The 26,552-nt window shown below is 41.1% G+C and overlaps 1 protein-coding gene across 12 annotated transcripts in view; it reads right to left on the bottom strand.

Moving 5' to 3' along the window:
* Positions 1–26,051, bottom strand: part of EML5 (EMAP like 5) — a 154,428-nt gene extending 128,377 nt beyond the window's left edge. For 10 of the 12 annotated variants that reach the window (XR_005718806.1, XM_040227498.1, XM_040227505.1 and 7 more), the window contains exons 1-2: positions 25,837–26,033; positions 3,328–3,487 (exon numbers count right to left, since the gene is read on the bottom strand). Coding sequence is in view for 10 of the 12 variants with exons in the window: in XM_040227498.1 (XP_040083432.1) it covers positions 3,328–3,487; positions 25,837–26,033 (357 nt within the window). In the remaining 2 variants the exon portion in view is untranslated. Of the gene's footprint in view, positions 1–1,628; positions 1,711–3,327; positions 3,488–25,836 lie in introns of those variants that run through there. The other 2 variants (XM_040227497.1, XM_040227506.1) reach the window with 2 other exon arrangements.
* Between the last annotated feature and the right edge of the window lie 501 nt (positions 26,052–26,552).

Raw genomic sequence — 26,552 nt, 5'->3', positions numbered from 1 at the left:
GAAAGACTGAAGGCAAACAGAGAAGGGGATGACAGAGGATGAGATGGTTGGATGGCATCATCGACTCAACAGATATGAGTTTGAGCAAGTTCCGGTAGATGGTGAAGGACAGCGAGGCCTGGCGTGCTGCAGTCCATGGGGTCTCAGAGAGTCGGACACGACTGAGTGACTGAACAACAACAAAGAAGTAACAGGGAGGGGAAAAAACAGATAAAGAAGCCTCTCTCCAGCTTCCCAAATTCCTTCCTGATCCTATTTCCAAAGAAAGTCTTGGTTGTGTCTTTAGTTAAACTAGAAGTAAAGCTTTGAAGTTCCTGGCTGCACTTAAACTCGGATGTTTTTCAACAGCAAACGCTACAGTACTGCACGTCTACGGTTGGTTGAATCCACAGAGGCAGAGGAACTGTGAATACAGTGGGTCAACTATAAGTTATATGTATGTTAACCCCTGCATTGTTCAATGGTCAGCTGTATTTATTAAAAAGTTCTGACACACTAAATACTCAAATGAGAAAAACATCTCAATAGGCACAACTAGATGCATTCCACGAGTTTCTGCAAGTGTGAAACACATTCAAATAGTAGACAATTAAAAGAGTCTAGTATTGGGTGGGGGGGTCCTTGCGATTTCAATATTTATTGAGTGAGGACTAGTTGTTACAGATGTCACAAAGTAAAAATCACAAATTGTGCAAAATATCTAGGACTCAACAGAGTAAACATTGGTCAAATCATATAAAAAGCTACAAGAAATCAGGATCTGGAAAGCAACAAAAGAGATGAAAATTCAAAAATAATACAATAGGCACTTGAGATACGTCAAGATGTTAAGAGATTACTAAAAGGCCCTAGGAATAAAATCAGTGAATTCCTTTAACATTTCTGTAAAAATGACTCTCTTCACAGTCATGTGTCAAAAATCAAAGGTAAAAGGCAAAGTAAAGTATTTTACTTTATGTCAGCATAAAACTGACAAAATCAGGTTAAAAATTAACATTTTATTCTTAGTTCATACTATAAATTGGCAGAGTTTTACCTATAACTTAGATTTTGTTAAATGTGTGAATGTGCTTTTATAGATTATGGTTGTATTTTCAAGATAAAAGCATTAATGCCTTCCTCACACCTCCTCTCTCTCATTTACTATGAAATTTTTATCCCTGTTTGATGTGAATTTATATAGCCTTTGCATGCCCTGATTATTCCCAATAAGACAGACTTCCAGTATTAGCGTGGATAGTCCATCCATTTAGAAAAAACCAGCTAGGAAAAGAAAATTCAGCATGCTACCAACAGGAAGACTCATTCACTGGAAAAATCTTAATTGATCACTTACAGTTTCAAATCTAGTAAAAAATGAAAAAATTAGATAATATTTCCTAATTGGTATTTCACAAATAGTTATAGATATTAGTGAATAATATGTTCTCAAATTTAACTAAAGCATCTTCTCATTAGCATAATTTCAGAAATACTCTTATTTTCAATTGATCACAGTTCCTTACGAGTTTCAACTGTACTTAAGATGAATGAATTCCTCCTGAAATAAATAATCACCTCCTTAGTTCCATGTTTGGGAGGCAGTAGGGTATTGGGGTTAGAAACATGAGCTCTGGAGTATGACTGACCTGGGTTCCCGCTCTGGCTCCATTTACTAGCTGTGTAACCTGGGGCAAGTTATTTACCCTCTCTAAGTCTCAGTTTCTTTATCTGTAAAATAGAGATAATAATAATATCTATTTCATAGGGTTGTTGTGAGGATTAAATGAGATAATGTAAGCTTAGCACAATGCCTGGCAATTAGTATGTGCTCAATAACTTTTAGCTATTATGATTTTATAAGCTTACATTTTTAAGTAACATGTTCTTATGAAGATCTGTGATAATAAAATGCATGTACCCAAGATGTTTCTTATAAATTACTTAAAACAAGCAAAATTAAATAAAGCTTTCAGCTAGTAAAAGCTCCTGGCATCATTTCCCATTTCATATAAGAGAAATTCCTCAGCACTGCAATACATTTAGAAAGGGTAATTTTAAAATTAAGAAAAAAAAATCTATATTTAAAGTATACAAGTATAGTTAAACCATATTAGATATAATACTTCTGGAAAATAATTTAAAAAACAACTTTTGTTGGTTTGTTTCATAAAACAATCTCTTGCAAAGTAAGGAAAGAATATTATTTTCTTCCTTTCAAGAAGGAAAATGAAATTCTCATATGAGGACATTAAGGGAACTGACAATAATAGCAAAATAGGATATGATTAAGGTTCTGGAATTGCCAGTCATCGCTACCCAGTGATTCTAAACCCTGAAGCACATTTTTCTGCAAATGAGAAGTTCAAGTTACATGTTTATAGATTTTACAGATCTCTTACCAGACTCTTATCAGAAAGTCATATTAATCTATGGTACTCAAAGAAGCTATTCCTCAGAGTTATACATTAAAATATCTACTGGCTATCAAGTGACTAGAGCAAAATGTAATGTGTTTCTGTGAAATACAGATCTAAAAAATTAATTTTAAGAATTAAAAAGCAGACAACTAAAACAATGTATGGCAAAACCAATACAGAATTGTAAAGTAAAATAAAAAATAAATTAATTAATTAAAAAAAATAAAATAAAAGTTAAAATGATTTTTAAAGTTTAATTTCACTATAAAACTTTTAAAGATTATAAATTAACTAAATCTGCAAAAGATTATAAATTAACTAAATCTGCAAAAAATAACTTCTTACCACTTCTTAAATAAGTGTTAGGTGTAACAAGTTCCATGAGTACCACAAAACAGCTGTTGGCTTAGTGTTTTAAAAATCACTGACAAGAAGTAAACAGTAATTTGGGAACTGATTAGTCTTTTGCTATGAACGTCGACTTTATATAAAATAGCTCATATAAGAACTACCTCACTGTTTTCAACTAATTTTAATAGAAATATATAAATAACTAAAAATTAAAATGGCTACAGCTCTACTTAGAGAAACTTTAATTTTTCTAAGATATCTTATCTTATAATACCTGGAAAAGAGTCATATGTAAAATTTTGTAGAACAACCAGGTAATGTTCCACTGACTCAGAATCACTTAGGCCTTTATAGTACAAATTAATTCAGCTGAAAAGTTCTTTATACAATGAAATAAAAACTCATTATTCTTATTTTTCTTATATATATATCTACCACCCACACCATCTACCCACATCTACCTTGAACAAATGCTTTTTGTCAACTGCTTTCCAATTTAATATCTACAGGTTTACAATAATTTATAATACACATTTTAAAAACACAGCTTAGAAAAAGAGAAAAAATTTTAACATACCTGTCCATCTAAGTCGAATGCTAAGCAAGCTATACCATGTGTATGAACGTCCTTCAGAACTGATACGGTCTGCACAGTGTACGAATCCCAGACACAAATATAAGGCTCTTTCCCAACTTGTCCTGTTGCTACCAGTGCTCGTTCAGGATGCAATGCAAGGCTGCAAAATAAATCATAAACAGATTTAAAACCGCTTATGGAGCTGTTATATCAATGTGAAAATTAAGACTTGCATTATTTATCTACTTAAAATAATTTGGATTTAAAATACCTTCCATAAAAATGCACGCTAAGAATTACTCCTTCAATGGTACATGTGATAAGCAGTTAGGACAGGCTTCATAATTCTGTTATATGATGCAGTGTGTGTAAATTACCCCCCGCCCCCGCCAAAAAAAGAATTGTCACAAGTACCCAACTGAACCACAGAAATGAATTAGTATCAACCCTACCACTCGCCATTTTCTCATTTGGTATTAATCTTCTTTTAAGCTCTCTCTCCCATTTACTCTTTTACTGTATAAAAGTTAGACCATTCTTAGTCTTCAAGCAACTCCTATGATAACATTAAATTACAAATCCCATTTAAAAAAAAAACAGAAAAGTCACTCATAATTCACAGAAAGTAGTCTATAAGTCTTTAAAGATAAGACGAGGGCCAAACAGTTGATAGTGCTTTACATACATCAGCAGAAGACAGAGAATGAATATAAATTTCTACTTCATAAATTTTTCTACAAGTGTATTTAGATGATTAGTATCCCCTTTGGGAGAAACAAAATCAGGGTAGAAGATGAACTGAAAGAGAGAAAAGTTAGGAGGCCCAAAACAGAATCAACAGATTTGATGTACTGGGTAAGGGAAAGGGAACAGTCTAAGACAACGTTGGTTTCTGGTTGGGCAGCTGGATGGTCAGGGACAGTGGCATCGAGTCAAGGAGCACTAAGTGAGAAACGGAAAGATAAGCGGGAATGGGAGTTCTGTTCGTATTGAAACCAATATAGTCCATCAATAAATACAAATCAATAAATCAATAAACAAAGGACACCCAAACTCCCATACACATTCATTTCATCAGATGCAGAAGAAACATTTGACAAAAATCCAACCTCTTCTGGGACTTCCCTGGTGGCCCAGTGGTTTAGAATCCACCTGCCAGTGCAGAAGACATGGGCTTGATCTCTGGTGGGGGACTAAGATCCCGCATGCTAGCATCACAACTGTTAAACCCGGGCACGTCAACAAAAGCCTGCACGCCACAAACCACGGAGCCAGGGCACTGTGGAGCCTGCGTGGCACAATCAGAGAGAAGCCTGCACACTGCAATGAAAGGTCTCACATGCCACAGCTAAGACCCGACACAACCATAAATAAATAAATAAATGTTTCTGAAAAAGAATAAAGTACCCAGGAATAAATGTATATAAAGAGACAAAAGACCTGTGCTCCAAAAACTATAAGACTCTGATAGAGGAAAAAAAGTGAAGATGACACAGATAGATAGCATGTTCTTAGAGTCAAATACTAAATGTCAAAAATGACTGTACTACACAAGGCAATGTACAGATGCAATGCAACCCCTATCAAATTACCAATAGTATTTTTCACAGAACTAGAACTAAAAAAATTAAACTTTATATGGAGACATGAAAGACCCCAAAGAGCCAAAACAATCTTGAGAAAGAGAAACAGAGCTGGAGGAGCCAAGCTCCCTGACTTCAGACTTTACTACAAAGTTACAGTCATCAACAGTATGGTACTGGCACAAAAACAGGAATACAGGTGAACGGAACAGGATTGAAAGCCCAGAAATAAACCTACACATCTATGGTAAATTAATCAACAAAGGAGGCAAGACTGTACAATGATGGAGAGTCTCTTCAGTAAGTGGTGCTGGCAAAACTGGACAGCTACATTTAAAAAAAATGAAATTGGAACATTCTTTAACATCATCACAAAAATAAGTTCAAAATGGATTAACAACCTAAATGTAAGACTGGACACTGTAACACTCATAGAGGGAAAACACAGGCTCTCTGCTATAAATCACAGCACTATCTTTGTCAATCCATCTCCTAGAGTAATGGAAATAAAAACAAATAAACAAATGGGACCTAATTAAACTCAAAAGCTTTTGTACAGCAAAGTAAACCATAAAGAAAACAAAAAGACAACCCACAAAATAGGAGAAAATATTTGCAAATGATGTGACCAACAAGGGCCTAGTCTCCAAAATTTACAAACAGCTCATGTGGCTTAATATCATCAAAACAAACAACCCAATCAAAAATAAAGGGCCAAAGACCTAAATAGACATTTCTCCAAGCAGACATACAGATGGCCAAGAGGCACATGAAAAGATGTTCAACATCTCTAATTATTAGAGAAAGGAAAATCAAAAATTTTATACAATGAGATATCACCTAACACTAGTCAAAATGGCCATCATTAAAAATCTACAAACAATAAACACTAGAGAGGGTGTGGAGAGAAGAGAATCCTCTTATACTGTTAGTGAGAATGTTAACTGGCACAGCCACTGCGAAGGACAGCACGACTGTTGAAAAAAACTAAAAAACAGCCACCAAACGATCCTGCAATCCCGCTCACAGGCATATATCCAGAGAAAGCATAGTCTGAGAGGATACACGCACCCCAATGTTCACTGCAGCACCATTTACAACAGCCAAGTCATGCAAGCAACCTAAACGTCCACTGACAGAGAAATGGATACAGAAGATACGCATCACTCACTATCAGAGAAAAGCAAATCAAGACCACAGTGAGGTACCATCTCACGCCGGTCAGAACGGCTGCGATCCAGAAGTCTGCAAGCAATATCTGCTGGAGAGGGTGTGGAGAAAAGGGACCCTCTTACACTGCTGGTGGGAATGCAAACTAGTACAGCCACTATGGAGAACAGTGTGGAGATTCCTTAAAAAACTGGAAACAGAACTGCCTTATGACCCAGCAATCCCATTGTTGGGCATACACACTGAGGAAACCAGAATAGAAAGAGACACGTGTACCCCAATGTTCATCGCAGCACTGTTCATAATAGCCAGGACATGGAAGCAACCTAGATGTCCCTCAGCAGATGAATGGATAAGAAAGCTGTGGTACATATACACAATAAAATATTACTCAGCCATTAAAAAGAATACATTTGAATCAGTTCTAATGAGATGGATGAAACTGGAGCCTATTATACAGAGTGAAGTAAGCCAGAAAGAAAAACACCAATACAGTATACTAACACATATATATGGAATTTAGAAAGACGATAACGATAACCCTGTATGCGAGACAGCAAAAGAGACACAGATGTATAGGATAGTCTTTTGGACTCTGTGGGAGAGGCAAAGGGTGGGATGATTTGGGAGAATGGCATTGAAACATGTATACTATCATATATGAAACGAATCGCCAGTCCAGGTTCAATGCATGATACAGGATGCTTGGGGCTGGTGCACTGGGACGACCCAGAGGGCTGGTACGGGGAGGGAGGAGGGTGGGGGGGTTCAGGATAGGGAACACGTGTACACCTGTGGCAGATTCATGTTGATGTATGGCAAAACCAATACAATACTGTAAAGTAATTAGCCTCCAATTAAAATAAATAAATTTATATTAAAAAAAATTTTTTAAAGAAGATATGCTAATGCTGTGCTCAGTCGTGTCTGACTCTATGACCCCATAGACAGCAGCCCAACTGCAGGCTCCTCCGCCCAAGGGATTTTCCAGGCAAGAGTACTGGAGTGGGGTGCCATTGCCTTCTCCAAAAGAAGATATGGTATCTATCTATATTTATATACACTGAGTCAGCCACCCATTCCACTATTCTGGCCTGGAGAATTCCATGGACTGTATAGTCCATGGGGTTACAAAGAGTTGGACACGACTGAGGTGACTTAGCCCACAAGCACGCACTGGATGGACCTAGAGACACCAAGTGAAGTAAGTCCAACAGAGAAAGATCATACAATATCACTTCTAATGCAGAATCTAAAGAGAAATTATACAAATGACCTTATTTACAGAAAAGACACAGAGTCACAGGCTTAGAGAATGAACTCAGGGTAACCGGGGGGAAGGGTGGAAGGGAAGGACAGCGCGGGGAGTTTGGAATTGTAAACGTATTTGAAATGGATAACCAGCAAGGACCTACACAGGGAACTCTGCTCAATATTTTGTAACAACCTAAATGGGAAAAGAATTTGAAAAAGAATGGATACACATATATGTATATATTGGGTTGGCCAAAAAGCCCTCTGGGGCTTCCTACGCACTGAACTTTTGGGCAACCCAACAACTGAGTCACTTAGCTGTACACCGGAAACTAACACAGCACTGTTGATCAGCCATCTCCAAAGAAAGTTAGGAACCCACAAAGAGCCCAGAAAGCACCTTCAGATAAACACAGAAAGAAATTAGAACACTCCAAAATGTGGAAGTAATATATGTGTATCACAGAATGAAAGTATGTAGAAAACACTCCATCCTTCTGTGATGGGTGTATGCAAGGCAAAATATTTTGGGTTCATCCAAATAAGATGCACGATTCAAACCTATTATACATCATGCCCTTTCTGACTGAAAACTAGTGTGTCAAGTAAATGCTGTTCTGCCTGAAGCCATAATGTAGAAGTATTGTCTCTGTTAGTCCATTTATGCCAAAAGTGGTATAACACTGAAGAGATACTGAGAGGGAATCCTGTTTTCACTCATGTCTTTAATCCATCAGGAATTTATTTTTATATGTGGCATAAGAAAGAATTCAATTTGGTTTTATCCCAATTTTATTCTAGTTGAGCTAGCATCATTTGTTAAATATATGATTTCTTTTAGATATTAAATATATATTAAATTTCTATGTCATACCTGTATCTGTATTCTCAATTATGTCCCACAGAACTTTTTGCCCATTCCCGTGAAAAATCATATTCTATTTATTAGAGTGATTCTTTTAGTATGTTCTAGTATCTATTAACACTCCTCTTTTATTATATCTTTTTTATTTTTTAACTCGGCTTTTGTCTGTTCTTACAGATTTATTCTTCCATATAAATTTTTAAATAACTTTATATCTAATTCTCATACCTCACAGAAAATCTGCTATGATGTTTATGGAGTTGCATTAAATGTATATATCAATTTTGTGAGCATGAGAATACATAACATTAAATTTTTCCAACCAAGTTTTAAAATCACATATACTGTGACTGACACCCAAACTGTATTTCCAGCCAGGAGGAAAAGATGTGTTGTGGGCAACTCACATTTAACACATCCAGAACATTCCCTCCTCAATTCCCCACCCTAGTATATGACATCACTAGCCACTCAGTTGCTCAGACCAAGAAGCTAAATTTAACCCTCACCTCTTTCCCTTTCCAATTTATTACATACATTCTATTAGCCTGTCCTACTGACCTCATCATCACCCCCATCTTCTCCGCCTCAGCCCGAATCTGAGGCCCGTGCCCGTCCTTCTCCAGTGCATCCCTCAGGGTTTTCTTAACATAACCAGGAAGGAAGGAAGGGAAAGTCACTCAGGCATGTCCGACTCTTTGCGACCCCATGGACTGTAGCCTACCAGGCTTCTCAATCCATGGGATTTTCCAGGCAAGAGTACTGAAGTGGGTTGCCATTTCCTTCTCCAGGGGATCTTCCCGACCCAGGGATCGAACCTGGGTCTCCCGCATTGGGGGCAGACGCTTTACCCACTGAGCCCCCAGGGAAGCCACATAACCAGAGTGATCTCTTAAATCAATATGCAGTTCACCTGGTTAAAATCCCCCAACAGCTTCCTATTACAATCAGGATAAAATCCAAACTATTTAATACGGCACTTACAAGGCTCTACAATACATACCATCATCTATTTCTCACACCTCACCTTCTACAATTCTCCCTTTTGTTCACCACATTTCAGACATACGGGTCTTTTTGTCTCTTGAAAAGGCCAAACTTATTATGTTCTCAAAGGTCTTTGTCTCTAGAATGATCTTCCAAATCTTGCTTCATTCAGATAATTCACGCTTCAGGTCCAATGTAACTTGCTTAGCAAATCAAATCTAAAGGAGTCGAAAAAAGAAGTATACACCACAACTATGTGGAATACTATCTGAGGTATTAATATCATTAAAAAATCAATTGAGGGTCCATCATGGCAATGGACTAAAAAGGAAAAATCATATGATCATATCAATAGATGCAAAAAAGGCATATGACAAATGCTAATACTTACTCATGATAAAAACTCTCAGGAAACTAGGAATACAGAAGAACTTTGTGTCAACCTTACACAGAGTACCTACAAAAACTCACAGCTAACAGCATATTTCATGGTGAGAAATTCTAAGCTTTCCCACAAAGATGAGGCCCAAGTCATCAATGTCCCCCTTCACCACTCCTTTTCAATAATATACTGGAAGGCCTTGCTAATGCAATAATACAAGGAAAGGAAATAAACGGTATACAGATTGGGAAGGAAGACATAGAACTGTCTTTGTTCATAGATGACACAATCATCTGTGTAGAAAATCCAAAAAAATCAGCCAAAAAAAAAAATTTCCTGGAATTAATATGTGACTACAGTAAGGCTGCAGGATACAAAGTTAACATACAAAAATTAATTGTTATCCTACATACTGACAGTAAACAAGTGGAATCTGAAATTGAAAATGCAATACCATTACATTAACACCCCAAACTGAAATATTTAGGCATATATCTAACAAAATAGATACAAAATCTATATGAGGAAAACCACAAAACTCTGATGAATGAAATCAAGAACTATAAAAAATAGATATTCTATATTCATGGATAGGAAGACTCAGTACTATCAAGATGATAGTAATTAGGGTAAAAAAAAAGATGTCAGTTCTTCCCAACTTATCTGAATGTTGGAGAAGGTTATTGAGAAGACATGACCACCAACTGACCAAAGAACTGAACCCAGGCAACTAGAGACTCCGTACCCTGTTAAGGTCGCTATATAAATGCTTAAGATTCTAGCGGGCAGGTGTACGGAGATCTCCTTGTTACTCAGCTGCCCAAGACATGCCTCTTATGTAAATTTCCCTCCCCACTACCAGTGAGGAGAAACACCAACTCTGGGACCCCCAGCTCTTCCCACCAGGGAACAAGCATTAGCCCTAGAATCCCTTAGGCCTCTGCCTCACCCACCAGCAGGCAAACACCAGCTCTGGGACCCGCTGGCCTTGCAGCTAGAGACCCCAGGACCCAACCCTGCCTGCCAGCTGGCTGATAACAACTCCAAGACACCCTGGGCCCCTTAGCCAAATGCCCCAGGATCTAGCCAGTCTCACTAGTTGGCCAACACCACTTTTGGGACACCCCAGACTCTAGCTATGCTGGAACTGGCCCCACCCACCTGCAGGCCAGTATATCTGGAACACCCCAGCACTGCAACCACCCACTCCAGAAACTAGCACAAACCACCAGTGGGCCAGCACTAGCTCCAGGACAGTCAGCAGCTGCTGCTCAACCCTGCCCACCAGTAGCCAGCATCCTCCACACAAGTCAGTGCCTGGCAACAGACTGGAAAGTGGGCCAGCCATACCTATCAGAGGCTCATAACAGTAGGACCCACACAGCGCACGTAGCAGGCACTCCTACTAGAGTTCTGGTGACCAAGTGGGGCTGTGCTGTTGGGACAAAGAACTGAGTGAAGGGAAATAGGCAAGCTACGCTCTAGAGAGTTCTAGGTAACGACTGTAAAAGTGTTCAGAGAATTTGGGAGAAGACTGGATGAACAGAGGTTTCTCACAGAAAGTTTAGAAAGATAAACAAAAACCAAACAGAGATGAAGAACACAGGAACTGAAATGGAAAATACACTACAGGGAATCAACAGTATATTAAATAGTACAGAGGAACAGATTAGTGAGCTGGAAGACGAGTAATGGAAATCACTCAAGCTGAACAAAAGAAAGAATAAAAAAAATGAGGACAGCTCAAGAGACCTGTGATACAACATCAAGCATATTAACATTCAAATTACAGGGGTCCCAGAAGAAGCGAAAGAGAGAGCAGAGAACTTATTTGAAGACACAACAGCTGGAAACCTCCCTAACCTGAGGAAGGATAAAGACATCCAGGTCCAGGAAGCACAGGAAGTCCCCAACAGGATCAACCCAAAGAGGACCACACCAAGACATAAAAATTAGAGAGAGAATGTTAAATGCAGCAAGGGAAAAGTAGCAAGTTATGTACAAGGGAACTCCCACAAAGGACCTTTCAGTAGAAACTCTGCAGGCCAGGAGGGAGGGGCGTGATACACTTTAAGTGATGAAAGGGATAAACTTACAACCAAGTAGGTAAAGCTTTATGACCCGGTAAGGTTTGTGTTCAGATTTTATGAAGAGATCAAAAGTTTTAAAGACAAGCAAAAACTAAAAGAGTTTAGCACCACTAAACCAACTTTATAAGAAACGCTAAAGGGACATTTCTAAGTGAAAAAGAAAAGGCCAGAAATAGAAACATGAAAATTATGAAAGGGAAAAATCTCACTAGTGAAGACAAACATACAGTAAAATTAGTAAATGAGCCACAGTAAGGAGGTTAAAAGACAAAAGTCATGAAATCATCTATATCCACAGTAAGTAGTTCAGGCACACACAAAACAAAAAGATGTAAAATATGATGCTAAAACCAGTAAACTTGGTGGGGGATGATGAAGGATTGTTAAAAAGGGTTTGAACTTGAGAGATCAGTAACTTAAATACACACACACACATATAGAAGGCAATGTACAGTGTGGAGAATGCAGTCCATAACTACATAGTATCTTGTATGGTGATATATCTTAATAGACTTACCATGGCGATCGTTTTCAAATGTTTAGAAATACTGAATCACTACGTTGTGTAACAAGAACTAACATAGTGTTGTAGGTCAATTATACTTCAAAAACAAACTCACAGAAAAAGAGGTCAGATATCAGAGGCAAGGGATGGAATGGGGAATTGGACTAAGATGATCAAAAGGTACAAACTTACACTTATGAGATAAATAAAACTCAGTAAAATTGGAAGAGAAAAAAAGACAATATGGTATTTGCAAGAGTAGACAAAATACCAGTGGAAGAGAAGAGAGACCCAGAAATAGACCCTTATAAATATAATCAACTGATTTTTGACAAAGGAGTAAAGGCACTACAATGGAGCAAAGATAGACTCCTTGAACAAACAGTGCAGGAACAACCAGACATCTACACGTAAAAAATGAATCTAGACACAGACCTTTCACAGAAACTACCTCAAAATGAATCACAGACCTAAATGTAAAACTATAAGATTCCTGGAAGACAACACAGGAGAAAATCTAGATGACTTTGGGCATGATAATGCCTTTTTAGATACAACATTAAACACAGGATCCATGAAAGAAAGAGAGAAAGCTGGACTTCATTAAAATAAAAAAAAAAAATTCTGCCCTGTGGAAGACAAAAGCAAGAGCACTAGAAGACAAGCCACAGACTAGGAGAAAATATTTGTAACAGAATTCCAGAAAAATGTCTATTTCTGCTTCACTGACTATGCTAAAGCCTTTTTGACTACATGGATCACAACAAACTGGAAAATTCTTAAAGAGATGGGAACATCAGACCACCTTACCTGCCTCCTGAGAAATCTGTATGCAGGTCAAGAAGCAACAGTTAGAACTGGACATGGAACAACAGACTGATTCCAAATTGGGAAAGAAGTACGTATGCCAAGGCTGTGTATTGTCACCATGCTTATTTAACTAATAGGCAGAGTACATCATGCAAAATGCCAGGTTGTATGAAGCACAAGCTGGAATCAAGATTGCCAAGAGAAATATCAATAACCTCAGATATGCAGATGATACCACCCTACGGTAGAAAGCGAAGAGGAACTAAAGAGCATCTTGATTAAAGAGGAGAGCGAAAAAGCTGGCTTAAAACTCAACATTCAAAAAACGAAGATCATGGCATCTGGTCCCATCACTTCACAGAAAATAGATGGGGAAACAATGACAGACTTTATTTTGGGGGGCTCCAAAATCACTGCTGAAGAACTGATGCTTTTGAACTGTGGTGTTGGAGAAGACTCTTGAGATTCCCTTGGACTGCAAGGAGATCCACTCAGTCCATCCTAAAGGAAATCAGTCCTGAATATTCATTGGAAGGACTGATGCTGAAGCTGAAACTCCAATACTTTGGCCACCTGATGTGAAAAACGAACTCACTGGAAAAGACCCTGATGCTGGGATAGACTGAAGGCAGGAGAAGGGGATGACAGAGGATGAGATAGTTGGATGGCATCACCGACTCAATGGACATGAGTTTGAGCAAGCTTCAGGAGTTGGTGATAGACAGGGAGGCCTGGCGTGCTGTAGCCCATGGGGTTGCAAAGAGTCGGACACGACTGAGTGACTGAACTGAATTGAAAATCACTGCATATGGGGACTGCAGCTGTGAAATTCAAAGACGCTTGCTCCTTGGAAGAAAAGCTATGACAAACCTAGACAGTATATTAAAAAGCAGAGACATTACTTTGCCAACAAAGGTCCATCTAGTCAAAGCTATGGTTTTTCCAGCAGTCATATATGGATGTGGGAGTTGGACCATAAAGAAGGCTGAGCACCGAAGGATCAATGTTTTTGAACTGTGGTGTTGGAGAAGACTGGAGAGTCTCTTGGACTGCAAGGAGATCAAACCAGTCCATCCTAAAGGAGATCAGCCGTGAATACTCACTACAAGGACTGATGCTGAAGCCCCACTGCTTTGGCCACCTGATGGGAAAAGCTGATTCACTGGAGAAGACCCTGATGCTGGGAAAGAGTGAGGGCAGGAAGAGTGCAACAGAGGATAAGATGGTTGGATGGCATCACTGACTCGACAGAGATGAGCTTGAGCAAGCTCTGGAGTTGGTGATGGACAGGGAGCCCTGGCGTGCTGCAGTCCATTAGGTCGCAAAGAGTCAGACATGACTGAGCGACTGGACAACAACATTCAAAATATACAAGGAGCTAAAAACTCAGTCATAAGAAAAACCAATTAAAAAGTAGGCCAAAAACCTTAACACACTCCTCATCAAAGAAGATACACAGATGGAAAATAAGCATATGAAAACATGCTCCATATCATACGTCACCAGGAAAATGCAAATCAAAACTCTAAGACTCCACTACATGCCTATCAGAATGGCCAAATCAGGAACACCGACATCTCCAAATGCTGACAAGGGTGACGAGTGACAGGGGCTCTCACACACTGCCGGTGAGAGAGGAAAAACAGAACAGTCACTTGGAAGAGAGTTTGGCAGTTTCTTACAAAACTACAACCTTCCCAAACAATGCAGCAACTGTGCTCCTTGGTATTTATCCAAAGGAGTGAAACCTATGTCCACACAGAAACCTGCACACGGATGTTTATAGCTTCACTCATTATCGCCAAAACGTGCTTGTAACCGAGAAGTCCTTCAACAGGCAAATGGGTAAATAAATTTGGCACAACCAGATAATACAATATTTGTCACTGATCAGTCACTCAGTGTCCAACTCTTTGTGACCCTGTCGACTGGGGAGGAGCCCACCAGGCTCCTCTGTCCATGGGATTCTCCAGGCAAGAATCCTGGAGTGGGTAGTCATTCCCTTCTCCAGGAGATCTTCCCGGCCCAGGGATCGAACTCAGGTCTCCTGCATTGCAGGCGGATTCTTTACCATCTGAGCCACCAAGGAAGCCCCCAAATAAATAAAATTATTTAAAAAAATAAAGACTTCAAAGGAAATAATCTAAAACACAACAGTAGGGTCTTCCCTGGTGACTCGGTGGTAAAGGAGCCTCCTGCCAATGCAGGAGACACGAGTTCGATCCCTCATCTGGGAAAATCTCACATGCTGCCGAGCAGCTAACAGCTGTGTGCCACAACTGCTGAGCCTGTGCTCCCGAGCCCAGGGGCTGCAACTGCTGAAGCACGCATGCCCTGGAGCGTGCGCTCTGCAGCGTGAGGAGCCATGCAGAGAGGAGCTTGCGCACTGCAGTCAGAGGGCAGCCCCCGCCTGACGCAACTAGAGAGAAAGCCACACAGCAATGGCAGCTCAGCACAACCACAAATTAAAGACAATAAAAATAGAGAAAACAGAATGGTAATATCTCTAGGTATAAGATTGCGAGTAAATATTTTTCTTTTTCCATACTTTTCAATGTTCTATTATAAGTAGGTATTAACAAGTTTTAAAACATAATAGCCACCTTCTAAGAGGGGGCCTACCAAACCTCTCCTACTCCTTTATTATGTCAACTTCGGACTCCTACATAGTCCCTCTGTGCCCTGCAAAAATTCCTTTGTAAGAGCATGTCAGCTTGGAATCTAAATCTAACATCCAGGATCCAGGTGAAACTTCTTCCCATGTTAGCAGCGCCACCCTCTACAGTGCTCTATGTGCCATTACACTGTCCACGGATTAACTGATTATTGAGCTTCCCTGGGGGCTCAGACAGTAAAGCATCCGCCTGCAGTGCAGGAGACCCGAGTTCAATCCCTGGGTTGGGAAGATGTCCTGGAGAAGGAAACGGCAACCCACTCCAGTACTCTTGCCTGGAAAATCCCATGGACAGAGGAGCCTGGGTTGCAAAGAGTCGGACATGACTGAGTGAACTAATTATTAGTTAATTGATAATTCATTATTAAATATTAGTTGACTAATAATTGTTATTAGAAAAGTCACACTGCAACCAAGTAATGATGACCAGTCTATGGATTCTGTAATTAGTTATCACCTATGTTTTAACACTTAAAATAGCCTTCCACTTTCCACCCCTTGTTGGGAATTGTGCCCTGCCCCCGATCAATCTTAGTATCTGTAAAGATACGGCCACTGAGGTGATTAGATATGGTTACATCATCATCTTGTGGCTAATTTAAACACCACCACAAGCAATATCATACTATTAGGTTGGTGCAAACATAATTGCGGTTTCGGAATTATAATCATTATAATTAGGCTCAAACACTTCTTAATCAAAATAGGAACCATTAAAATCAACATTTTTTTGCCAATGAGAAATAAGTTTATTTATTCCTACGGTGCTTTGGGATTCAACGAACTCTTGGAAAGCATTTTCTGCCTCCTGCTGGTGGTGGAAGTGTTTTCCCTGCAAAAAGTTGTACAGATGCTTGAAGAAGCGGTAGTTGGTTGGCAAGAGGTTAGGTGAATATAGTGGATAAGGCAAAATTTCGTAGCCCAATTCATTCTATTTTTGAAGCGCTGGTTGGGCAATGTGTGGTAAGGTGTTGCTGTGGAGAAGAACGGGGCCTCTTCTACTGACCAATGCCAGCTTCAGGTACTGTGGTTTTCAGTGCATCTCAGTGATTTGCTGAGCATACTTCTCAGATGTTACAGTTTCACCGGGATTCAGAAAGCTTTAGTGGGTCAGTTGGGCAACAGACCACCAAACAGTGACCGTGACTTTTTCAGCCAAGTTTGGCTTTGGGAACCGCTTTGGAGCCTCCTCTTGGTCCAACCACTGAGCTGGTTATCACCGGTGGTCGTAGAAAATCCACTTTTCATTGCATGTCACAATCTGATTGAGAAATAGTTCACTGTTGTTGTGTAGAATAAGAGAAGACAGCACTTCAAAATGCTAATTTTTTTGGTTTTCGGTCAACTCATGAGGCTTATCAAGCTTCATCACCTTTCCAGTTTGCTTCAAGTGCTGAAGGACTGTCGAATGGTCAATGCTGGGTTCTTGGGGCAACTTCTGGAGCAGCTGTAAGAGGATCAGCTTCGACGGCGGCTCTCAGCTGGTCACTGCCAACTTTACCTAAAAGTGTAGACCCCTTGTTTGGGCTCCAATAAGAGGCTGAATACCATCCATATAATTTGGCAATGATATAATCCAGAATTCTCACCCCACATCCAACCTCTCTGCTTTATCGGTATGCTCCCCAAGCTCGGTATTAAAGTAAACTCAGTTATCTCTCCTTGATTGTGAAGAACAAGATACTTTTAGAGTGAAATCTGAGTGAACACCTCCCACGATCACAACTACTTATTTGCCAATCCAGCTTTATGAGCCACCCATCCCCAAAGAAAAAATATATAGAGTTTAGTGGTGTTGTGATGAATTCAGCCCATCTGTGGCCTCAAGAACAGCTAGATCCTAGGTGCAATGTCTAGCTTCAGTCGCACTGCCTCTCCTCTCATTCCAAGAACTTTTTAGTATTTTTCTGTCAAGCTTACTAATTTAGATGGATATAAGCATACCAGTGTTTTAAGGTGGGCACTATATTTCACTTGATCTTTTAACAATCCAATCCATTTTTACATTACATTAGCCAACAGAGGGTGATACTGCAGACAGGAAATCCAGGACCTGTTAAGGCTTTCATATAAGTTCTTGCAGTCTTTGGCCAATATGGTGAAACTATGCGCCACCTTATAATTAGAATAGATGCCACTGTAGCAAGGCAGCTTGTTTACACTGGCCCGGTATAGCCCCTTCCAGCCCTTTGCTGTCAAGGAACACTGATCTACAAAGGAGGACGCTCAGCCTGAAGAGAAGTCAGTCAGCTGTTAGTGGAGGCTCCATGCTTGGCTTATGGCAATATGTGGTCTCAAGCTTTGCAGAACACAGCGTCCTAGCTGCTGGGCCCTCTCCCGGAGTGAATCCAGGGCGCGGCAGCAACTGCCCACTTCAGAACCTCACAGGGGGAGGGTGAGATCATTTATATGCCTCTTCCGTACTAGCATATTGGATATTTGCTCTATTTCTGACTGCAGACTCTGGCTCCACATTGGAAATTTATTTACAGATGCTCCTGGGCTTTTCATGGTCTGAATCATTGAGCCAAACCGACTGCAGCTGACCCACCAGTCTGTTGAAATCAACTACTGGGTCACACCTCACTCGGTGCTGTCCAGGATGCACACGATTTTGCCCATTAAGTGAACCTGCCGGGTCCCCAGTTTGTTAGCATTTTTCTGGACTGACAATGCAAGATATCTGTCTTTTCATGTTTTCAGCCACTGATGACACTGGGCAGATCCATTAATGGAAAACCCTACTAATCACTGCTTTTCTTGACAGAAAAAAAAAATCTCCAAATATGCCTTGGGCAATAGGCCCAGACTTTTTAAAGGGGTCTTAATACTTGGCAAATGATCAATACTGTGATATAATTTGTTGTTATTGTTTAGTTGCTAAGTCGTGTCCAACACTTTGCAACCCCTTGGGCTGGCTCCTCTGTCCATGGGATTTCCCAGACAAGAATACTGGAGTGGGCTGCCATTTCCTCATCCAAGGGATCTTGTATAATAGTAAATGAACAAATTTGGGTGGGCCTAGAGTTTTTTGAGTTTGACTTCCCAGCCCACCACCATGGATTACTTCTATATCTAGAGCAGTGGTTTTCAACCCTGGCTGCTTACTGGAATCATCTAGGAAGCTTACAGACAGACGCAAACAGCAACAAATAAATTACACCTGAGACCCATCCTAAATAAATTAAATTGGAATTTCTAGGGATGAGACTCAGGCACTGGTGGTTTTACTTTGCTTTAACTCTCCAAGTGATTCTAGTATGCAGCCAGGATTGAAAATCAAGAATCTAGAGCAATGTTTTTCAAACTTCAGAATATATCAATATCATATGGAGGTAATTAAAGTGGATTGTTGGGCCCCACATCTAGAGTTTCTGATTAGGTCTGGGATGAAGTTTGAAACCCTGCATTTCTAACAGGCTTCCAGGTGACGCTAATGTGTTGGTTAAAGGACAGCACTGAAAACCACTGGTCTAGAGTGTGCTTTTCAAACTTTAATATCAAAACCCACAATTTTAATATTTCAAACCCATAACACTACCTGAGAATGCTGTTAAAATTCAGAGTCTAATTCAGCAGGCCTGGGGTGGGGCTTGAGATCTGCTTTTCTAATGAGCTCCGAGGTAATGCTGAAACTGATGGTCTAAGGACTATATCTTTGAACAGCAAGTATCTAGAGCTATCAGCCATGTGCCATTTTAAAAATAATCAACCAAACTAGCAGCTGCAGGAGCAGACCCTGAAGGAGGCCAGTTCTGTACACCTGTGATGACATGACTCATTCTGATGACTTCTTTCTGCTCCCTCTGTTCCCCTGATCATATAAACATCCGTACACGGTCTCCTCGACAGTCATGATCACAATGTAATTATTGCAAAACAGCTAACATCTCCACTAAGGTGAAGTACTACTCATCTGACTTGATACAGCTGGTCACTTCCTTCTCCCTGAAACACTATTTTTAACTTGATTTCCATGACTCTGCACTCTCTTGGTTTTTTTCCTGTCTCTCTGGCCACTGTTTTGTCAGTTCTTTTTCATCTTCTGAATATTTAAATGTCGGAGGGCCACAGGAATTCATTGTTCAGATTCTTTATTCACTCCCTCAGTGATCTCATCCAGGGTTATGACTTTAAATACTACCTACATGCTGATAACATTCAAATTTATCCCAGCGCAGACTGCTTCCCTGGATTATAGACATGTATGTTCAATTGGCCTAATGTACAAGCCCACTTGGTTGGTTGTCTGCTGCTCTTGCTAAGTCACTTCGGTCGTGTCCGACTCTGTGCGACCCCATAGACAGCAGCCCACCAGGCTCCCCCGTCTCTGGGATTCTCCAGGCAAGAACACTGGAGTGGGTTGCCACTTCCTTCTCCAAGGCATGAAAATGAAAAGTGAAAGTGAAGTCACTCAGCCGTGTCCGACCCTCAGCGACCCCATGGCCTGCAGCCCACCAGGCTCCTCCATCCATGGGATTTTCCAGGCAAGAGTACTGGAGTGGGGTGCCATTGCCTTCTCTGGGTTGGTTGTCTATTAATATCTAAAACAGCTCATGATCATCCCTTTCTCCTGAAGCAGAAAATCTGCCCTCCCCACAGCCTTTGCTGATTTACCAACAGGCAACCCCGTTCTCAGGTGTTCTGGCCCCAAACTGTGACCGTCACTGGCCTTCCTTCCCGTCACAGTTCATGCCTGGCCCACCAGTAAATCACGCTGCCTCTGGCTTCAAAGCACGCCGAGTGGCTTCTCACTGCTCCCGTTCTTACTGATTGGGCCCAAGCCACCAACATCTCTTCTAAGTCTTCTAAGTGGTCTGTCTGCTTCCATCTTTCACCTCTCCCTCTGTCTGTCATCAATACAGGATCCAGAGTGACCTTGTCAAACCATTAACTCAAATTAGGTCACTAATTTGATTAAATTGTTCCAATGGCTTCTAACCTCCCTCAGATGGGAAGGCAAAAAAATCTTCTCAATAGCCCACGAAGTCCTAAACAATCTGTCCCACCACCATTCTTCATCAGACCTCGTCTCTGTGCTGCTTTTATGGGAATTCACTGCACTCCAGCCACTCTAACTTTCCTACTGACCCTCAAACACACGAGGCATTCCACTTCAGGCCTCTGAACATGATGTCCCTTTGCCTGCAACGTCATTCCCTCCAGACAGCCACCCGGCACAGTCCCTCACCTCCACAGCTCCACTCAAGCGTTACATTTATACTTTAAGGAGGCCTTCCTGGCTCCCCTACCCAGACTTCTATCTAAACTCTTTCCAATAGTCTGTGTCTCACTTTCCTGCTTTTTCCTCTAGCCCTTACATATTATATATATCTACACACAGAGACAGACAGATACACCACTATATATACAAAATAATATATATGTACATGCCAAATACAAAATTCAATATATGTGCATAAGTGTGAAATTTACCTTGCTTATTATCTCCCCCCAGTACATAAACTGTCAGTGAAGGTTGGGAATTTCACTTGTTTGGTTCACTGCTGTAATTCTAGTGCTAAAAACAGCCACTGGCAAATATGAATAGGTGCTCAATAAATATCTGCTGAAAGACTAAGTAAAACAAGAAATACCTATTTTTACACTAATATGTATCCCAGACACCACTTAAGAAAGTGTCTTAAGAATGTGGGTGTAACCAACTGTGGCAAATGATGATGATAAATCAAAAAAGATGAGAACACAGAAGTGACCTCTGGATAGAGCACTGTGGAGGTCACTGGTGACCTTGACAAGAGCTGCCATGGTGAAATAAAATAGAGCCAGGACAGAATGGGAGGAAAAAAGCTGAAGACAACAAGTACAGATGACTTTTTCAGTTATTTTCTCTTAACATGAAACCACTGTACGGCACCGCCTCTCTTCAGAATGCTATGCCTTTGCTCACTTCCCCGATGACTGCCTCTCCATTGTCCTTCAAGACCCAGCCTGCTTAGGTGTTCCACTCACTGGGACACATCCCTTTAACTGTTATACGCCTGCTACACCATACCCCAGGTACACTAATGCTATCCCTGGTACACACAGGAATCTTGCACTTGACTGGCAGGGTTTAACTCCTAATACCTTCAGGCTAGACCTGTGCACAAAGAAGGAGTTCAATAAATATTTCTGGATGAGTGAAAAGCCTTGAAGGAACAGTAAGTTGATCGTTTCTAAGGAACTATTATTTCTTAATAGTTTCTAAGAATTTATTTACCATATGTTTTCCTTAATTTATATCCAAAATATATTATATTAGTTATCTGTATATTAGACATCATAAAATAAAGGGGAAACAATTATAATACACATCTAAAATTTCTCTTTTACCCTAATAATATACACTTAAGGTACATTTATGATAGTTTGAACTATTATTCTATATAATTTCAACCTTTGCCTGAAAACATGTTAATTTACCTCTTAAACTATGCAGCATTTGAAAAACAACCATAAATATTTTGATATCCAAACATACAAAATGAAATCTTACAGAAAAAAATTATTATATAGTCTGTGAAAGTTAAGACCATCAATTCTAGTTACTTAAACATGGGGACATTTTACTAAATCTGTATGTTGCTTAATCCTTTCTGAAGTACGGCTTCTGAATATTACACAATGCTTAAGAAAATTCTGGAATCAAGTTTGAAGGAAGGAGTTCTACCCATTTCTCAAACTGCTTATTTAATAATTCTACACATGCATGTTTTGGGATACAGATTGGCAATGTGTTTTCTAAACAGAATCATCTGGGGGCACTGTGTGAAAAACAAATTTCTGGGATCCGGCTCTAGAGGATTCTAGCTTAGTACATCTCATGAAAAGGCTAAAAAAAATGGCAAAAAGCTCCTTAAATGATTCTGATGATCAGTCAGGTTTGGGAAATATTGACTATATATCTGGAAACATTAAGCAGACAACAAGTAGGCTTGTGGTAATTCCCGGCAGACCTTAGAAAGTTGCTACCCTCAACCCGTAAACACAAAAAACACTGATCCACCATGGAAACATCATACATTCCAAAATGCTTTTCCAACAACAATTCTGACTTGTGCTGAATAAATGAAATTTTCATACTATAAGTACAGAGTTGTTAGAAACCACTTTTACTAGACTATGGTGAAGCCTAATCAGTATTTTTTCTCAAGAGCACCACCTGCCACAATTGCCGAGCTACTCTACCTTTCATTTTGTCTAAAGAAAAACAAAAACTAGTAACAAAATGCACCAAGTTAACCATATTCCATGAACGGTCTTCACTGGTGATACATGTTTTGAGAACTATCAGTAACATCCACTACTTCAAGTACAAACTTGTCAAAAATGTGTTGATGGGTGGTATCTAGAAAAACTAATTTAAAAAGCTATTGTATCCTTTGGGAAGACAGCTGGCAAAAGTTTCAAAATACAGACCACGCTACAGATGTGCATTTTATATTAAAACTGCCAGTAGTCTCTAACTTACTCTTAAACCTGTAACAAACATTTAATAACTAGAGAATTTTATCAATATAACTTGGGACACAGAAAATAAGAAAAAAAAGTGACTAAAATTCTGACAGTGAAACAAATTTCTATATAAATCAGTAATACTGAAATAAATATAACTAAAGGAAAGAACACTATATACATACATATCTAGTAAAAAGAAGTTAAGATAATTACACATAACACAGACAAAATGATAAAGTCATGTGGCACCACCGCGGGCAACGCTAGATGTAGTAAGAGGACAGAACTGGAAAGCAAATGATCATTACTCTTGTCTTTCCAACCAATATGGCACTTGCCTTTGTAAAACCTAAAGACAATGACTTGCTCATCCTGGTATAGTCTTACATTCAGACTAAGCTATATTTAATAAGTTTACCTAAGTTTCAAGAAATATGAAAATAAAACATGATAAATACAGCAATGACGTTTTGTTAATAAGGCTAACATTACAGCAACATTATTTTCCACCATGGTATCATTTATAAAAATTTCATTTTCTGCTGTGGCATAATTGAAAAATTACAGTAGTAATTATACCTGTATTTCAAACACTGAATTGAAACAAATTTGAAAACGTTGAACTTTCACAAACAAGAATGATTTCTACCATTACTGCTTGAAACAAAATTTCCAGAACTCTTTGATTGCTAAGTTATAGTCTTAGTACTGTATTAAATCTGTGCCACAATTTCAGGATGCGATTGCCATGGCAATTTTCAAGCAAACTTTTTACTGTTATAAATTATTTTGAGGGTGAATCATTTGCATAAAGTCACAAGCAAGTATCTAATTAAGGCAAAAATTAGACTAATCTGTCACTTTCAAACATTTCGAGATACTACCTGTATGGTTGTGCAACTATGTACACCAAAGGGGAGCAAAAGCATCTCTTCCCTGCACTTGACTGAAACACAATTTTAAAAATTCAAGCCACGTGACATATAGGTTCAAATTACTGCTGGAAGAATAAACAAAGCATCATTTACCCCATCAAAAAAAATTGTATCTAGCTTCAGAAGATCTTCATACCATATTACTCTCAACTACCAAGGAGTAAAAACAATAGAAGTACACCTCAGCATCCTTCGCACCTACCGACCCCACCTACTGAAAGGAGCCTAACAGACTGAATATCTGGAGGAGGGCTTCAGTCAAGGCTGTTTCCACTAGATAAACTTAACTATCCCCTGAACTGTCGGAGACTTAACACATGGAAAAGAAGAGAGAAATGGGAAAGGATCAGGGAAAACGACAAAGAACTGGGGTTAATTCTACTCTTGGGGTGAATAACACACAAGATGGTAAAGAATCTGCCTGCAGTGTAGGAGACCAGGGTTCGATCCCGGCATGGGGGAAGATCCCCTGGAGAAGGAAATGGCAACCCACTCAGTATTCTTGCCTGGAGAGTTCCATGGACAGTGGAGCCTGGCAGGCTACAGTCCATGGGGTCTCAAAGAGTCTGACATGAGTAAGCACGCGCGCACACACACACACACACACACTGAACCCCAAACACTGCCTCATTTCCTATTCCACACTGTTTCTGCTCTCTTTATCTTTATTCTATCTTGCCCTACCTTTTGTTTGTCGTAGGCCTCCCTCCCTCTCTTACAGAGCATAAATGTGCAGACATGCAAAACAGATCTTTATTTATGGTATTTAAGTACCAGAGTGTTTTGCCTACAAAACATGATACCAAATGGGTTTTAATTGCACAGTTTAAGTCCTATGGAACACAGATAGGGGGATAAAACTGAGTAATCAAACCCAATCATAGAATCTCTTAAAAACACACATACACAGAGTCTCAAAATGTTTTAAAACACATCTCTCTTTATCAACGACAAATATGCTGTGCTTGAGACAATAATCAACAGTCTAAAATAATCTCTGCTGCTCTTAACTTCATTTGCCACAAAAGTTCTGCTAAGACACTGATGGAAAATGCTATTTCAAATACACCGCTCACTAAAGAAATGGAAACAAGCACTGGGACCAACCTTAAGACGACGGTCAAAGAAGAATTAAAATGTAGACAAAATTGTGATTTAAGTTAAAAAAAAAAAAAAGTAAACTTATTTAGGAGTGCTTTACCAAAAAGGAAACAAGAGAAATGGAAATCAGAATAATTTTAGCACCTAAAATGTTTGGGCGGGGGAGGGGTGTGTGTGTGTGTGGATGGGTTTAATCAATCCTTACCCTCAAACTGCCTTCAGGTGTGCAAATTTTAAAGTCCGATGAACTGCCTGAAGGTTGCCGGGATTTCTATCTGCCGATAACAGCAGACGGTGAAACCTCAACGAGTTATTACGGCCAAGAGCCGAGTGCCCTCTAGGATGCCAGCCGGGGCGCGCTCCCCGGGACCAGCCTAGCGCTTACGGGACTCTTCTGCGTTCTCTACTAGGTAAAGCACTTTCCTCTGGCGCTTTAAGAATTCGTTTAAGAAGCAGTCTCCGACGAGATTTCAAGGGGTAAAAATGCAACCCACAGCAGCTTTCGGTACACTGCACCCATCTGTGGAAGGCAGAAGGGAGGACCCGCGGACTTGGGGCCATCGCAGCGACCCGCGGGGGAGACTCGGCATACGAAGACGGGAAAGGGCACGGGTTTCCCGGTGCCCAGAGGGCAGGGTCGGGGGGCGCGGCGCCCTGCGCGGGCGGGCCGCCGGCCGCCCCGGGCCCCGTACCTGATGATGTCGTCGCTGTGGCCCCGGTAGAACTTCTGCCGGTGCTCGCGCGGGCTGTACACCACGCCGACGCCCGCCACGAAGTACACGATCTCCTTGGCCGCCGTGTAGTAGAGGTTGTTGCGGCACTGGTGGCCCCGGTAGCCGTACACCCACTCGAGCCGCAGGTGGCAGCTCGGGGCGCTCCTGGCCGCCATGTCGGGGCGCCCAGCCCGCCGCGCCGCTCCGCTCGGGCGCCCGGCGGCGGGCGGCGGCGGCGGCCGGGCGAAGCGAGCCCTCCCCCGGCGGCCGGCACTCGCCGCCTGCCGAGTCCTCTACGCCGCGCCCGGCAGCCGCATGCCCCCTCTCCCTGCCGCCGCCGGCGCCGCCTCAGCCCACGGGCGGGAGGGGAGCCCTCGCCTCGCGGCGCATGCTGAGGGCCGCGGGCGCCGCCGGCCGTCAGGTGAGGTGGGGGACTGCCGCGCGCCCTCCCTTCGCCGCCTCGGCCGCCTGGTCTCCTCAGCCCGCAGCGCCCAAGCCGTGAGCCGAGCGAGCGAGGACCCGCCTCCCGTCTCCACTCCTCAGCCGCCGCCGCCCCGGTCCCCCCTGCGGCGTTCGCGTCCCGCCGCGGCCTCGTCCCACAGCTCGGCGGGCCCGCGCCGCGCGCGCCCCCGAGTCCAGACCCGCGGCGTGCGCGCGCTCTCCGAGCCCAGACCCGCGCCGCGCGCCCCCCCACC

This window comes from Oryx dammah, unplaced genomic scaffold (genome assembly GCF_014754425.2).
Source record: "Oryx dammah isolate SB20612 unplaced genomic scaffold, SCBI_Odam_1.1 HiC_scaffold_26, whole genome shotgun sequence".
NCBI classification, from domain to species: domain Eukaryota; kingdom Metazoa; phylum Chordata; class Mammalia; order Artiodactyla; family Bovidae; genus Oryx; species Oryx dammah.
This window is presented reverse-complemented; position numbering and strand designations above follow the sequence as displayed.